At 49.1% G+C, this 17,758-nt stretch overlaps 1 protein-coding gene across 1 annotated transcript in view; it reads right to left on the bottom strand.

Moving 5' to 3' along the window:
• The window catches only part of ABTB2 (ankyrin repeat and BTB domain containing 2), a 175,711-nt gene that overhangs the window by 42,929 nt on the left and 115,024 nt on the right, over nt 1-17,758 (bottom strand). The window contains exon 2 of the mRNA XM_047070430.1: nt 3,715-3,861. Within this exon, the coding sequence (XP_046926386.1) occupies nt 3,715-3,861 (147 nt within the window). The remainder of the gene's footprint in view (nt 1-3,714; nt 3,862-17,758) is intronic.

Consider the following 17,758-nt stretch of genomic DNA (forward strand, 5'->3'; position numbering starts at 1 on the left):
TCCCCAGACTTTCGGTCACAAGCCCAGCTGCGTGCCTTCGGTCTCTCACAGACCAAGAAGCAGATGCCTGCAGACAACTCAGATCAGGCATCTAAAAACTCACACGGCTCTGCAGCCCTCATTCACAGCCAAAGCAAACGGCTCGCTTTGGGTTACTCTCCCCAGGGTGGTTTTCCTCCCTGCTCCCTGATATTTTTCAGGCTTGAGAGTGGGGAAAACATAGATTAAATCTCATTTAATCTGCACAACCACCCCATAAGGGAGGTATTTCCAGTTTACAAACGAGGAAACAGGCTCGCCGACGTTAAATGGTGGTAAGTGAACCAGCTGGGACTTAACCTGGGGACCCCGCACCCCAAATGCATGCTCTTGGTCACTGCTCCACAGTGTGGTATGCATACTGGGACAGGTCTGCAAACTGTGTGTTACTTTTCTTTCTTTCTTTCTTTCTTTTTTTTTTTTTACTGGATCACAACAAGTTAATTCCAGAAATTGAGAGTGAGCTTTAAAAGAGTCTCAGAGTTGAGGCGCCTGGGTGGCTCAGTCTGTTAAGTGTCTGACGTTAGCTCAGGTCATGCTCTCGCAGTTAGTGAATTCGAGCCCTGCATTGGACTCTGTGCTGACAGCTCAGAGCCTGGAGCCTGCTTTGGATTCTGTGTGTCCCTTTCTGTCTGACCCTCCCCTGCTTTCTCTCTCTCTGTCAAAAATAAACAAACATAAAAATTTTTTTAAAATAAATCTCACAGTAATTTGACAGAGTGATTATATGTCTAATAATTTTTTACAAATTGGCTTGCGTTTTACATGTCTTTGATTTCATTTTTTAGACACTCATTTTCATTGTATTTTATAGAAGCTTCGGTCGGCAATTAAGAGTGGGGACACAGATTCTCTGGCCTGTCACCACGGCTGATTCGAGAAGTCATGGCCCAGACTGGATGACACTCTTGATTTAGTGCAGGTGGGCACTCAGAGCTGCTTCAGAAATGCCTTTGCGCTGGAGAATCAGCTGATCCCAAGCTCAATGAAACCTCAGTCTGAAGCCCAGAAACGCCCACAAGGCACGGAAAAGCAGGCCCTCACTGCTTGCTAATCATGAGAGCCTTGGTTAGAGGCGCTACAGGTTTCTGGTCTGTCCAACCCTCATTATGAGCCATCAAATGAAAACAGCAGTAAGAGTCTGGAATGCAGCTCTGTCTTCAAAATGAGGCCTACGCCGTCTGGCTACCTTTAAAAAGAAGGTATCTTGTGTTCCCTCCGATCTACATGTTGATGGGGAGAGAGGGACAGAGAGACAAGCGCCTGAGTTCTCTATGCAGCTGGACCTGACATAAGAAAGAAACTTCTAAACCCACCTGGCAGGCTGGTCCTGGCTCAAGTGCAGGGAGTTAATGCGTGTTAAACCCGGGGTAAACTCTTAGGTCCAAGGAGTTCAGTGCCAAGTATCACTAGCCTCATTAAGTTCTTCAGTTTCATAAAATCTGCATTATCTGCCTCCACCTTTGTCTCCTCCCTCCTGCAGAGTGGGTTCACAAAATCCCTGGTTTCAGGGTGAGGGAGGTGGGGCAGCATGGCACATGACACAGCCTGTTCAGTCGTCTGGGGAAGATGTTACGGGGATGCTTCTTCCCTCTGCCCTGAGGAGTGGCTGGGCCAGGATGTGGACAGATCCTAGGTGGGTTTTAGGAGGCAAACACTGGACAATTCAGAACTCATTCCTCTGCACACACGCACATACGCACACAAGCATACACACACACACACACACACGCACACACACACACATGATGAGGCACTATTCTAATCACGGGGATACAGTACAGTGGGGACCAAAACAGAGAAAGTCTATTCTCATGAAGCCGACATTCTAGGCAGAGGAAAGAGATGATGAACTATTTACAAGTAAATAGTTACAAGTGCTTTGAAAGAACTGAAGTTCTAAGAGGGAAGATGGAGGGATGAGAAGGGGGTGCTCAGGGAAGGCCTGTCTAATAAAGTATCATTTGGGCAGAGACTTGGAGAAAATGAAGGACAAACATATTTGGGTTTCTGGGGGGAAATGGTCATAGGCAGAGGGGACAGCTAGTGCAAAGGCCCTGGACTGGGAGAATCCTGGCCAGGAGGCCGGGGTGGCTGGAGCACAGTTAATAGGAGTAGAGTAGTAGGCAATGAAGCCAGATCATATATTAGATCTTGGGCTATGGTGAGGATTTTGGATTTCACTGAGTGAGCTGGGAAGCAATGGGGTAGGGGGATGGAGGGATACTGAGCAGATGGGTGGTATCTGACATGGCTCTAGTTTGGGCTGAGTTGACAGGAGTGGAGGTGGCAAAAGGGCAAACTAAAACTTGGGCTGTTTATAAAAGGAAGAACCAATAGGGGCTGAATGTTAAGGGCAGATGATGGCAAGCCCTTCCCTTGAGGAAAGTTTCTGAATGGGCTTCCCTTTGCCCGGCTGTGGACGGTAACGCCCACAGAAGCTGCCATGGTAAAAGGAAAGGATCAGACTCCAAACCTGATCTCAGCTGAGATGCTGGTGGCTATGCCACTAGCCACATCTAGGAAGCCCACAGCCCAAAGCAATTAGAAGGGTGGCCACTTAAGGCAGACATACCTGAGCCCACTTCCTCCAGGGTCCCGGGGCAGCTATGTACCGGCCCTGACTGCTGCGGCGCCCCCAGGAGACAGACAGCTGGAAGTCCTGCTTTCTCTCCCAGCCCTGTTATGAATCTGCTCTGTGACCTTGAACCAGGCACTTTCTTTCCCGCTCTGGGAAGGGAGAGGAAGGATGGAGGGAGGAAGGGAGGAAGGGAGGAAGCTGTGTCCTGAAGAAGCAAAAAGGTTGTCATTCACCATTCAGAAAGCTCAAGGAAATCAGAAATGGGAAGGGGGAGAGCTGAGTGAAACTCCATCTGTTTCCACACCATGCACTTCTGTCCCTGGATGTGGGACCGCCCACCACTGGGAGGTCCCATGGCACAGGAAGGGAGAACTAAGGAGGAGTGGGCAGTTTGATTTCTTAAATAATTGGGACGAAAGAGAGAGAGAGAGACAGAGAGAGACACACAGAGAGAGAGAGAGAGAGAGAGACAGAGAGAGACACAGAGAGACAGAGAGATCAGGAGATGAATGAGATTTCTCACCCAACACACTCTTTCAAGCAGCTGCCAAACGGTAATGACCTAGACCAAGGCATTCCCCCGTGTCCTGCAGAGCCCTGAGATCCTAGGAGAAGCAGCCCAGGGTCACTGCAGGGCTGAGGCCACACGCCAACACAACCTCCCTTCAGCCAGAGGAGCTCTGCTTCTATCTTCCATTTTCTACACTGAGACTTCGGGGGGGGGGGTGCTTTCTTTTAAGGAAGAATAACAGTTATAGATGCAGAGCATTTGGGGCCAGGCTGTAAAATACCAAGGTAGATGACAGCATAGGGAAAGCAGGCTCCCCCTGATCGCTGCCAAGCAGGAATGGTCATCTGATGTTTCAAGAGAAACCAGAAGTCCAGATTTGTCTATGATCAAGCCCACAGGCCAATCAAACCATACATGTTTGTGGGCCCTGAGTTTGCACTCTCTGGCCTGGAAGGGTCCAGCTTGCAGAGAAAAGGCAGGAAGTTTGAAGGAGGAGGAAGAGGAGGAGGAGGCCAGAATCCAAAAGGTGAGCTCTTCCCCGACCTCTCCCTCAGAGCCAGCTAGACTGGGACGCCCCACTTACTCAGCTCGGAGATGCTTCCCACGCAGGTGGCCAGGAGGGACTGCTCCAGGGTCCGGAGCTCCAGCTGGGCGTATGCATCAGCTCGCTCATCGTGGCCCAGGGACCCACCATTGTAAGGACTGAAGTACGCAGGGAGAGAGAGGACGCCTGTGGGGAAATAGGCAGACAGGTAAGTTCAGGAAGGAAGCAAAGGTCCTTCCTGGGGTTGGGGGTGGGGTGTGGGGTCAGTGGGCAAATCTCAAAGCTGCACTTGAGGATATCTGACTTCTACAAAAGCCAGAATGAGGCGGGGCCCCCTTTGTAGAGGTGGTTTCTTGGCACTGGCCTCTACAAGCTCATGGGCCATACGGGAATTCATTCACTCCTGCACTTCTCCATTCACTGGATATTTACAACGCCTCCCTCGGCCCAGGCATTGTGCTCCATTCAGGATGATGGGGTGACGAAGAGACCTGGCTTTGCCTTCATGGACCTCAGGGGACGTAAATGTCCACCATGCCCACCCAAAGGGTGGGATCACCACCACCGCCCCCCCCCCCTCCAAGTCCTCTCACGTCCTCATACTGCCCCCTTTCCTTCTTCCTGCCAAGAAGGGGACGAGGACAAACCACGGTGTAGGAGATGCTGTCTTCTCCACTCCAAGGAGGGGAAACATCCCAGCCACTGGCCAAGTTCAATTAGTGTTTTTCATTAGCACTTCAGCACCAGAGGGGAAGAGCCGTCAAAATCAATCCCAGGGGGTAACAGTCTGTACATTTCTCCAACTCACTGTGTGGCTTTTTAGAAAGCACGAGAAAAGCGCGATCAGACTGGCTTAAAATTACATGTTGGTTCTCAAGAGCATGTGGCCACAGAGATTCCCAGCCTTTGGTAACTGCTGTTCCTGTGATCAATGCATCTTTGTCCAATAGCCCCCTGCACTTTTTTTTTTCTTTTTTCTTTTTTTTAAAGAAAATACCCACAGGACCGTAATCAGTCACTTTTGGGAATATCTCTTAAAATGCCTTGAGATAGCTGGAGAGCCCCTGGGATGTGGCCAGATCTGGGTTAGAATTCCCTGTCCCACACACGGAAATGTAATGAGGATGGTGACTGCTATAGACGGCGAGCAGCGCGGTGAAGACGGGGCCTTGGAGCTGGGACGTTTGGGCTCCCGAATCTGGCTCTGTCACTTAACCAGCGGTGTGATCTCAGGCCACTTACTGCACTTCTCTGTGCCTCAGAGTCCTTGCGTGTTAAGCGCAGATAAGGAGAGCACCTCCCTCACTGTGTGGCTGTGAGGACTGATGAGCTATTGGATGTCAATGTTGCACCAGCGTGTGGCTCAGAGGAAATGCTCTGTTGGGGGCTGTCGCTCTCATTTTTGCTACATGCTGGGAATGTAGGCTTAATTTTCACCTTCTAATTTATTCTTTCTAGGGGCCCCTGGGTGGCTCAGTCGGTTAAGCGTCCGACTTCAGCTCAGGTCATGATCCTGTAGTCCCGTGAGTTCGAGCCCCGCGTCGGGCTCTGTGCCGACAGCCTGGACCTTGCTTCGGATTCTGTGTCTCTCTCTCTCTCTCTCTGCCCCTCTCCAGCTTGCACTTGGTCTCTCTCTCAAAGATAAACATTAAAAAAAATTTTTTTAAATTTATTCTTTCTGTAAGGTAGGCACTGCTGTCCCCATTTTAGATATTGGGCGACTGATGTTCAGAGAGTTTGAATAACTTGTTCAACCCCGAGGCAGAGCTAGGATTTGAATCTGGATCTGACGGGCTCTCAAATGTGTACACCTAATCCCTCTCGTAAGCTCACGTCTGACGAGCGCACCACCAAGGCTCTCCCGTGGCTGCCCCAGGTCGGTGGACTGTGCATGTGCTGATACTGCTGTATCACCACCGCCTGGTTCACCCAGGAAGCCCCCTGCTGCGTCTTGTGTGTTCCTCTCCCGTGGGGCAAACACACATGACACTCTTCCTCTGCCCGGACCTGGGCAGAGTTCTCTGACCGCTCTGCAGGTTCAGCTGACAATCAGCCCTGCCCTCCTTGCCTGCCCTTCGCCTGACCCAGCCTCCCTGCCCTCCTCTGTGCTGCCTCACTGCCCCCTCAACCCCCCTTCAGCCCTCCGGGATGGCAGCGGCCCCTCCCATCAAATCTAGTGCTGACGCAGCAAGGCAGGGCATCAGAGCACTTCCTCAAAGCATGCTTCCCAGTGGGAGGATGGGGAGGGCACGACTGGGCTCCCCCTACGCCCCAGCCCTGTTCCCCAAAGCAGAAACTCTCCCTGACAGCTGAGTGCCCAAACACATTAGGGAGAGCTGGCTCTGAGCATTAAAACAAGTAAAATGAAAGGGAATCTGCACCCCTTCCAACACACACACACACACACACACACACACACACTCTCTCTCTCTCTCTCTCTCTCTCTCTCTCTCTCTCTCTATAAGCTCTAACCCACAGACAGCCCAAACATTTGGGAGAGTTTCCACACATCTATGGGTCCTGTGCAGGCTGTGTTCCCCTCCCTTCTTCATTATTAATCTACAGAAACAACACTGGGGACATGTGGATCAAATTTACAGTGCTTAGGGCAAGGGAATAGGAAATTCAGCCGATTTGTCAAAGGATTCCCAGGGAGAAATATTATGTCAATGGATCCAGTAACACGAGCTGGCAGCTCCATTAATAACGGTTCCTACCTCCCTAGTCATCACCCAGCAGAGGGGCTTTCACTTAATATTGTGGCAAAAGTAATTATGAACCTATTATTAATCATAATAATTGATGGCATCAGAGCTTTTGCGTAGTACCTTTTGCTTTTAAGAGACGTTTAACATGGAGTAATGTATTCTTCCGGCAAGGGAGGTGGGGCGGCCATTGCCAGTGAACAGCCACGTCTGACTTCCATTGAGGGCTTACTATGTGCCAGGCGCTGTGATAACCCCACCGCATGATCACACTGGATCCCCAAAACTTCATGATGTACTCTCTGCACCCATCTTACAGATGAGAAAACCGAGGCCCCCAGAAGATGTGCCCAAGGATACTGAGGGTCAGAAACAGAACTGGGGCTAGAATTTCGATCTCTTGACTCTCAAGCTACTGAAATGAAATGGCGGCCTACCTGTGGCCGCCCTGTCCTTTAAACAACCCTAGGAGATTTGTGAGAAGAGGGGTTCCATTCTGTTTGGGCCCCGGGGTCTGACAGGAGGAAAGAGAAACTAAGAGCCAGAAACAGCACTTTCCTTTTAATGGGTCTCTAGGCACCTCTTGCCAAGGATCCCTGGAGGCCGCCCATGGAAGTCTACAGATGGAGGCTGTCCTCTTTTTCCCTCGGATCTTTCCAGAATGCAGCTCCACCACTTGTCTTCTGCATCTGCCCTTACAAAAGCCTTTTTTATGTCAATCTGAAATTCTTATAAGCCTGCTCCTCAGCAGCTCTCCGTGGAGATGGAAAATCTTTACGTTCTCTTAACACGTCAGTGCCTTCTTAGCCCCACACAAATTCCCAGCCTTATGATAGGGGCCCAGGGCAAGGTCATTCTGGAAAAAGGGATTTTAAACACACACACACACACACGCATGCACACACACACACACACACACACACACACACACAGAAACGTGTGCGCACACCTCCCCCCACCCCAACACACAGAAAGAGCATCTCTCTCTTTTTTCCGTTGAATAAAATCTTTAGGAAAGATTATTTCAGTCATGATTGAAAAGAAAGCATGTTGGAATGCTTCTCTTGTGATCAGTTCACAAGGACATCCCTGATCAATCCTGCTGAACTCTGTAAAAGTCACAAAGAAAACCCACAGGCATCAACTCAGATCATTACTGCGACACGACCTACTGAGTCGGGAGCAGCAAGAGGTAGTAAGTCTGATGGAGTTACCCTTTACCTTCTATAAAAATCAGCATTTCTGTTGAAACAGTGTTCCACTCGAGTGTACTTTGACTGTAGGTGAAGCCTCCACATTTCTCAGTCTACACACAGAACCATAATCTTCCCTCACTCGATTTTTCTCAGTGTGGTTGCCCAACTCCTGAATCTCGGAACTCATTATCTCATCCCCTAAAGCTGCGGCTCCCTCCTCCACCGTCCCCTCCTGAGCACGGGGCCACATCCACCCAATTGCACAAGGACGGCCCATGAGTCATCCTTATCAAGTCTCCCTCCTCCTCCTGCACGCATCCGATCAACCACAAGCCTTGCTGCTTTTACCCTTCAGCATCTCAAACATCCGCCACTGCCGGGACCCCAGTTCGGGCCACTGTCTCCCCTCACCAGATGCTACAACAGCCTCCTCTCCTGTCTCCCCCCACCAGTCCTGTCCCATCCTTGCCGGCCCTTACTCTGGTCAGTCCTCTTCCATGACTCCCCGCTGCCCTGCAACAAGGGCATTTAAGTACCTTTCCACAGGTTAGAAGAACTTTCTTTCTCTGAAATTTAAGGATGAAAACAATTCTGCCAGTGAACGGGGGAAATACCCAGCACCTCCCAGGAAATCAGCAGAGCTGAGAAGCCTACGCGTATCTGCTCCCTGTTTCTCTGAGCTGTTTTGTTTTGTGAGTTTGGTCACCTGGCTCTGTGCCAGCCCTGGGTTTGGAAAAGCAACACGTTTTCTTCCCAGCTGATTCTCCACCAGCGCCCAGAGAGGGCGCCCTTGAGTTACATGGGAAAGCCACCGAGCAGAGGCCTGGGAACCCCGCCTTCTTGCCAGGGGTTGCCAACCAGGAATCAACCTGGGTTTCAGTTTGCAGCTTGCCAGCTCCCCCAAGCAAGCGCCACGCCAGAAGCAGATGGATTGCACACTGGGTTGACAAACCAGACTTTCAGTGCTCAGGTTTTTCAGAAGCAGGACTTAGTCCAAAGGCCAAATCCATGGGGATTTCATTCTGTTCTCGGGGAGAGTCGGTGGCTTCTAGAGTCTTCTCCAGCCCCGGGACCCTACAGTCTGGCCTCTCTGTGTGCTCTAGCACTGAAGTGTAGCCTTCCAAACCTTCTTCCCCGCTTTCATTCCACTCTTTAACTTCTGAACTGTCAACAGTGGGAACAAACAGACCCTGTTATTATTATTTCCTATGGTTTAATTTCCCCCACAGCTCCAGTCTCCCTCCGCAGCACACACACTCAACTTTAAGGGTAAAGAAGAAGTACTTTTTTGTGTGTGAAAACTGGATAGATTTATGGGTCAGCTTTTCTGACCGGTCATCAAAACACCATCAAGACTGTAATATAACTGTCCCCGCAACTCAACAAGCTATTACCAGTGCTCTCCCTAGACCTGTAAATGTTTTCAGGGCAGCGTGACTGCAGTGGGCTCAGGTGTCTGTGCAAGGCTGTGTGTGCAGCACCCTCTCCCACCCCTGCCCGTGACACTGCCCACCGGGCTCACTAGCAACCGGCTCAGGGAAGCTCATTTGTGAAGACGGCAGAGGCCACCGCCTGTCTCCTGTTTCTTTAAAATGAAAACCGGGATGCAGAGGATTACTCTTTTATTGCCCTTGTGAGGAAACTTGGCAGGGTGGATTCTACTGGTTTTCTTAGGAGCTGGAAGCTTTGGGTGGGGTTCAATCCATAAGCTTCTGAAAATAAAAATTATATTGCCCCGCTGAATGGTTTCCAAACAGCCCACATAATCCAACACTTTTTTACTCTTTAAAAAGTGTTTCCATTCTCTGATCTGGAATTTTATATATAGCACGTTTAATGCCCAGTGTTGGATATTAGTCATGCTGAAACAAAGTGCTGAAAAGTTAAAGCATGGATAGTTTTCAGAGAGACCCAAATGGAGCGTAAGGATAGTCCATTCTAGAGAAACTTCACCGAGTGGTGTTTCTCCTGACATTCTAAGGTTGGGGGTGGGTGTTGAGGCAAGGGGAAGACGAAGGAAGTAAGAAGAAAAAACCTGGTGAACTGGCAATCACCCATGCAAAAAGGATTCATCAAGAATAACTGATAGCTCATCGAACTCTTGGCCAGGACCCATCTGAAGGTGAGACCACGATACTGTGAGGCCCAAAAGTTCAACTGAGAGAAGATGAGAGCCCGGAAGGCAGGAGCGTGGTCTGAGTTTGGGAAATGGGGTTTAACCATGGCTTAATACCGAATGGAGATGGGCTACCCCGTAGTGAGTGGTAGGTACTCTATGCCAGGAATGGGATGAACCATTCGAACCCACACGAAGACCCTCGCAGCGGTCTTATTTCTAGTAGCTAGTAGCTAATACTATCACTTGCTCCACTTACCAATGAGGCACACTGTTGGCTGGGTCACTTGGCTAAGGTCACTAAGCTAGAAGATGACAGAGGTGGGATTCTGACCCAGCCTGTCCGACCCTGGAATCCAGAGCACCACGTACAACCACCTCTCACATGTGGCTCTCCCCCGTTCAAGGCCAGGGACAGAACATTTCCTTCTCCACTCCCCAGTCCCATTAGCAGTGCACTTTCCTTTCTTCTTCAGGGTCAGGAAATTAAAAGCAAACATAATTGCGCTCTGGTTAACACCTTACTCTGGCTAAGTTATCAGAACACGACTGGCTAAAGATGGTCTTCCAGTTAAGTCAGGCCCAGGGGACTACGAGCTCACTGTTAAACAGTAAAATCATAAGACACATTTACGACTGCCCGGGGAGCTAGGGGCCAGAGAACCAAGGGCAAGATCAAAGGCTGCTGAAGTGCAGCGTGCTCCTTGCCAGCATCCCCAGTTCTCTTTTAAAAAGATGGTAAAAAGCAAACCTCACCATGAATTCTGGGCTGGAACTCACCTCCCTTTGGAAGCTGTGACAGTCCTGGGCTGGCTGGCAGCAGACCTGCTTGGGGAGCTGGCCTTGGGGCCACCCTCTTCCCGTCCAGCTGGCAACAGCACCTGTGACCTCAGGACTGACTCATCCAATTCTCAGGGGAGCCCCCAGCAGGGTGAGGATTTACGGGGGGAGAGTGGGGCCACCAGAAAACAACAGCCCAACAAAGTAGTAGGGGGGAGCCCAGAGTCTCCACGAGGGACGCTGGCTCACTGGCATTCTGGCCACTTGTGTCATTAGGGTGCCTATCGGTTCTGTCACAGACCCAGGAGACACATGTTGGGAGCCCATAAAAGAACATACTAGTAGAGATCGTGGATTGCTGCTTAATTTTTTTAGAGTAAAAAACCTAATAAAATGCAGTCTGTTCATTGCCATTTCCCCTCTTTGCAAGAGAGTGAAATAAAGCCAGAGTAACCAAGCAGATCAATTTCAGGAAATTAAACCTAAAGGTGAACTCTGGAAAAACCAGCAATAGTCACAACACTGGGCAGCATGGAGCAGAAAACTCACAGTGACCTACTGAGCTTTTTCCCGTGGAAAAACATCTCCGTGGTGTTTAGAATACTTTTTAAGAGATTCTGGGTGGCCTCTCTGCAAAGTATTGATGTAACACACCAAGAGCTTGAGTGACCAGAAAGCACGAGTCTTGGAACCGCCGCCTCTTAAAAAAAAGAAGCCACCACATGACCATGGTCCTTTGTCGAATGCCGTCCTTGGCCCACAGTGGGCGAGCACCGTAATTCCTGTGAGCCAAGGCCAGCACAGAGCCACTTTTGTATAAAGGCAACACATTCAGCACGCATGGGTGCATACACACACACGGTCATCACCCTAAAATATCAGCCTTTCCCCCAGTCAATGCACACAGCCACCGAGGTAAGAGTGGTTCTGTCTCTGTTTGAATTACCATGCTTTCTGAAACTTTTTTTACAATGATTATGATTTATTGGCTTAGTAAAATATTATTGTTATTAGGGAAATGGGGGTAGGGAGGGAAGGATAGCCTTCGAGAATGAGGAGGGTGACCAATGTTTCTTCTGAGCAAAGGAGTATCTCTAACTTCAAATGTGGCAGAAAATTAGTTATCGGAAATTAAATTTTTATATAAGAAAACAAGTGAATGTTAAAAAGGAAACTACTATAATTGAGTTACCTATAAAGAGCCTGGAATGGGGGCCATCTAACGTAAAAGATAGTTATTTCTGCATGGGAGAATTTTAGATGACTTTTTTCTCCATTATTCTTCATACTTTTTTTCCTACTGATTAAATAATTACTACCTATATTTTTAATAAAAACAAAACCATTATGAAACCATTGTGAGCTCACGGAGGCAAAAAATAAAAAAGGTAAATAAAAGGAAAACCTGGCTGTTTTATAGAAATATTACCACACACACACACACACACACACACACAAAGGTAAGAGGAAAGGACATTCTTTTTGGAAGAAATCCAGGCAGAAACAGTTCTACATTGCTAATGCGGTGGTAAGATTTTGTCTGCGTGCCTCATTCCAAGAATTTGCCCCTCTGAGAACCAGCACCTTCACCTGGTGGTGACTCCAGGTGACTCAGGGGCTGCATCACCAGTGGCACTTCCTGGAGGATCCTGCCAGACACTCAGCCCAGCTGTGTACCTACCTCACTGAGCCTGTGTGATCACGATGCAGCCACATGGTGGCCTAGACCTCCAGCAGCCGCTGTGACAGGTGCAGGCTGCAATACGCTGGTACCTGAGGACGGGGACAGCCAGGGAAATCTTTACACCACACGACCAGAATCACTAACCCAGAAAAGGAGTCTCGGGCTGCTGGTGCTGGCCTGGGGGTACCGGTGGGCACAGGGGTGGGAGAAGAGGCAAACCCTGGACAGGTGTGGTTCCTGAGCCACATCTCCTGTTAGAGACCAGTGCTGCCAGTAGGAAAAAGAGGGGAGTAGAGAAGTCTCCAGGCATCAGCCCAGAGGGAAGGAGAGGGATAAATGAGCCAAGCACCCAAAACGTGCACAAGTCACCCCTTGGGGGTTAAAAAAGAGGCAAATATCACAAGGTCCCGGGCAGATGGCCAAGGCATTTATTAACAGATCATGAGTACATTAGTCAGAAATTTACTACGCTCGAGTTCTTCTAACAAATCTAACCTGCTTCAGTTGGCTTTGGGTCCCATTCCAAAGGGTTTTGACTATTGGACTCTCTAGATGATTTCATAGCATGAGTCAGAGAGAAGAGGGTTTAAAACCCAGCTCTGAATCTTATTAGCTGTGTGACCTTGGAGTAGTTGCCTAACATCTCTGAGCCTCAATCTGCTCATCTGCGTAAAAGGCTCCTAGCTCTCAGGATTGAGGATTAAAAGAGGTTAAGTGAGCACTTAGCAAAATGCCTGACATATAGTAAGCATGTAGTAAATGGGAATATTCTTATAAATGGCTTCACTGATTCCCAGAGCCAATGGCTTTGGAATGAAGCCATCAGATACCGTATAAAAGTACTTACCACCATTAGGAGGAAGGGATGAACCCAAAGCCAACCTATCCCATTATTTTCCTAAAGACCACTGTGGTCTACACCGATAAAGAATCATGCTTTACTCACCAGAGAGGGGTTATTTATTCTGCATTCATTCACTCACTCATTTATGCAACAGCTATTTATAGATGACCTAATCATGTGCGGAAGGAGCTATGCTCTGGGGATAGAAAAGTGAACAGACAAGTTCCGTACCCTCTTGATGTTTGTAGTCTAGGGAAGGAGGGTAGATGGTACAACAGCCAAGTCAAGATTGTGTGAAAAGGGCTAGAGACAGCACAAAGAGCCCAGAGGAGGGGTGTCCAAGCCAGACTATCCAGGCCTAGTCGTCCAGGAAGGCTTCCTGGAGGAAGGGACATCTCAGCTGATGATGAGTAAATACCAGTCTCACGAAGGGGTTAGATGGGTCTTCCAAGGGAGAGGAAAAGTCGATTTAGAAAGGTTCAGGAACAATGATAGTTTAGGGAGAGGCCCTATGGGAACTTGTCATGAAGTTGTGTTTGTACAGTAAACACTGTATTTGTACTAGATGGTGTTTATTTGGAACAGCCTGGGTGGTGGCTAACAGATCATTGCCCTCTCTCCACCCACCCTTGGAGCCAGTACTAATCCAAGGGTTAGCAAACTTTTCCTGTAAAGAGTCAGAGAGTAAATATTTTTGGCTTTGCAGGTCTCTGTCACAACTACTCAACTTGGCCCGTGTAATGTGCACGTGCAACATGTAAACAAATGCTCATAGCCGTGTTCCATGTATGAAAGTATCAACATGGATTCGCATTTCACCTTCACGTGTCACGAAACAGTCGTCTTTTAATGAACGTTTTCAACCATATAAAATGTAAAATTCATTCTTCGCTTGTGGGTCATAGAAAAACACGTGTCAGTGAAATTTGGCCCCGGGGCCATGCCTGCTGACCCTGGTACTAATCCAGAGCACCTTGGAGGGACTGAGAGGGGTAGTGCAGCGATGGGCAGAATGTGACAGGCCTCAGGGAGGGGCCAGGGTGGAGGGCACCAGTCACAAGGCTCTAACAGACCAGGCTCTGTCCTCAGGGCAATGCGGACCCACGGCAGGGGCTTAAGCCCTTGAGTGACAGGGTCCCATGCACATTCGACAGAGAATCAGGCAGCAGCGTGTGAACAGATGGGAGGTAGCATTAGACTAGGATCCACACTGCTGGCCCACTTCCCTGGGACTTCACAATCCAAAATCCACCCAGCCTGCTGCCTGGGCTCTCTTACCTCCATAAAGCTGGGCATTTCTTTAAACTTTTGCATGAAACACTTGAATATCAAAGACAGAGGTAGCAGATCCTATTTTTAGAACTAAAATTCAGCAAGGTATCATTTTTAAGCCCAAATAAGTGAAAACTGTATTTGACTACCTTTAAAATTGGTGATGTTCCTACATCACTTTTTTTTTTTAATGTTTATTTTATTTTTTTTGACAGAGAGAGAGAAAGAGAGTGAGTGGGGAGGGGCAGAGAGTGAGGGAGACACAGAATCCGAAGCAGGCTCCAGGCTCTGAGCTGTCAGCACAGAGCCCGACATGGGGCTCAGACCTACCAACTATGAGATCACGATCTGAGCCAAAGTCAGATGCTCGACTGAGCCACCCACGTACCCCACTAGGTCACTTTTAAGTAGTTGGCAACTTTCAATATACCCGGTTCAAAAAAGTAACTCACGAAGAACGGGAGTATTTTTATAACACAGACCTTGAAATCTGGGCCAGGACAAAGACACCCCAATGCTAAGTGTGCAGGCGACACCAGAGCCCAGAGGCAGTGGTGTCCCCTTCATAACTCATACGGGATGCACACACACATACCCACCCCCCACACATGGAGAAGCGGCTGCTTGCAAGCAGTTACGTCCTGGTGACAGAGAACACATTCCCTAAGGCCCTAGGATGCTCTGTGTCAAGATTAAGTGCTGGCTTCAAATTTGGAGTATCTGAGGAGGCTACAGAAATTTTAGCATTGTGCTATTCCCGTGACTCATTCGCTTATGCAAATGTCCCTTATAGGCCAATTAATTACCCTCAGCTTGGCACTAGAAATACAGAGGTGCATAGACCCAGGATCCTGCCCTAGAGGAGAGGAAAGACATGTAGACAAATACTTAAAATGCAGCATAATACATGCAAGAGGAGGGGGCTGGAGTCAGTAATAGAAATTTGGACAGAATCTGGAGAGAGGGCTTTTGCTATGTGCTGTCATGAGCTATGGCGGGAGAGGGGAAATAACAGGATGTTTCAGAAAGCCCCCACTCACTCCAAGAACCCCGAAGGGATTGTAAAGACTTTATGAGAAGCAAACAGTCCCTGGTCAATATGGCTGAATAACATCGCATGTCACCAGAGTGGGGTGAAGAGGGTGGAGAGGAGGTAGCCGGAGGAAAGCTCATTTATAGACAGGAGGTCCCTGCAGAATGCTCATTTCTGAGCTGAGGACACCCCAAATTTCACTGTGTCACTCTTGAGGGACTTGATCTTGAAGGACCTGATCTTGAAGGACCCCATGATCTTTCCCCACTAAGATGTATGAAAACAGTCACTGGATGATTGAAATTGTGCTGATGCTCTCAGTGACCTATCCAATGCCATTCCTTCCTTCTATCAGAACCCCTGAACTATTCTGTCTGGAATAGTTATGTACTATGAGCCCTGGAGGACACTTTCCTTGGCCTCCCTATACCTGTGTGACACGGTTTTGGACAATGAGACATACGGTCAAGACTTCAGGGGTTCTCGAAGATGTTGCTTTCCCTGATCTAAGAGGATACAGGCCACCCAGCCAGCTGGCAGAACTTTTGCTTTTCTTACTGGCTCCGGTGTAACACGATATCTGAGGAAGGTGCAGCAGCAGCCATTGTGCAACCAGGAGGCAGGCCGCCTGCGGCAAACGCTGGAGCACCGTCCAGTCCCCATGGTCCTGCGGTGGAGGGGGTGGACCTGAGTGAAGGGACAAGGGCAGGGTGAGAGCCAACATGTTAAGGATGGGAGCAGGGAGCAGAAAGGGCCTGGGTCTCAGACAGCCTCACCAGGCAGCTGACCACCACCAGGAACTGCCAGTCTTGGAATGTTCTACAAGAGAAAAATATCCCCCTCTTGGTTTTTCTAGGGCTGTCCTCCCAAAGTACCACAGACTGGGGGGCTTGCACGACAGAAGGTTATAGTCTCACGATCCTGGAGGCTGCAGGTCCAAGTTCAGGCGCTGGCAGGGCTGTTTTCTCCTGAGGCCTCTTGCCTTATCTTTTTTTTTTTTTTTTTTAATTTTTTTTTTCAACGTTTATTTATTTTTGGGACAGAGAGAGACAGAGCATGAACGGGGGAGGGGCAGAGAGAGAGGGAGACACAGAATCGGAAACAGGCTCCAGGCTCCGAGCCATCAGCCCAGAGCCTGACGCGGGGCTCGAACTCACGGACCGGGAGATCGTGACCTGGCTGAAGTCGGACGCTTAACCGACTGCGCCACCCAGGCGCCCCTACCTCTCGCCTTATCTTACAGATGACCTTGCTCTGCGTGTCTGTGTCCTGATCTCTTCTTATAAGGACACCACTCACACCGGATTAGGGCCCACTCCTATCACCTCATTTTACCTTAATTACCCACTTAAAGGCTCTATCTCCAAATACGGTCACGTGCTGGGGTTCTGGGGATTAGGACATATGAATTTGGGGGTGGGGGGCGCAATCCAGACTATAACCGTCACGTTTCCTGTGACTTGAAGGCGTAGTGATTTCTCTAACACAAGAGGATTTCTGTCAAGTATGTTTCCAAAAATATTTTTAAGCCATAGAACCATTTGTTCAAATGCAATCGTGTGGAAAATCCGACAATGAAGCCATCTCCCCCATTCTCCAGGGCCCCCGTACCTCAGTGGAGGCCCCACCCCATGACTTCTTTTTTTTTTTTTTTAATTTTTTTTTTTTCAACGTTTATTTATTTTTGGGACAGAGAGAGACAGAGCATGAACGGGGGAGGGGCAGAGAGAGAGGGAGACACAGAATCGGAAACAGGCTCCAGGCTCTGAGCCATCAGCCCAGAGCCCGACGTGGGGCTCGAACTCACGCACCGCGAGATCATGACCTGGCTGAAGTCGGACGCTTAACCGACTGCGCCACCCAGGCGCCCCGCCACCCCATGACTTCTTAAGGCCGGCTGTCCATTCCGGCTGGCTGTGGAAATGCTCGTCAGACTCCACCGAGAGCAGAGTGTTGTGGTCCACAAGGCCGAGTTCCCTAAGGGCTTAGGCTGGCAACTCCAGCCCTCATTTAGCTCAGACCTAGGGGTGGAAAGCTCCCTTCATGGGGGACCTTCTTGGCAGACCATTCGGCTGCCACCAGGTGAGTATCTGTGAAATGGCACTCACAGTTTATTTTAATTTAAGAAACCCAAGGAAGCGAAAAGAGGAAAATAAACATCGCTGTGACTTTACCACATGGAGATAATCACCATCAACATTATGGTCTTATATCCTTCAGGCTTTTGAATATGCACCTAATGCCTCTGAGTGACATCTATACTTTTAATTTTTCAAAAGGAACCCTGCCATACACTTTAATGACTTCCTTTTTCACTTAATATTTCATGGACATTCTCCATGGCCCTAAATCATGTTTCTAAATGTTTATTTTTGAGAGAGAGAGAGACTGAGTGCGAGTGGGGGAAGGGCAGAGAGAGAGAGGGAGACATGGAATCTGAAGCAGGATCCAGG

This window comes from Lynx rufus, unplaced genomic scaffold (assembly GCF_022079265.1).
Source record: "Lynx rufus isolate CCGP_SWC_20201006 ecotype Redwood Valley unplaced genomic scaffold, mLynRuf1.p SCAF_9, whole genome shotgun sequence".
Classification (NCBI taxonomy): Eukaryota; Metazoa; Chordata; class Mammalia; order Carnivora; family Felidae; genus Lynx; species Lynx rufus.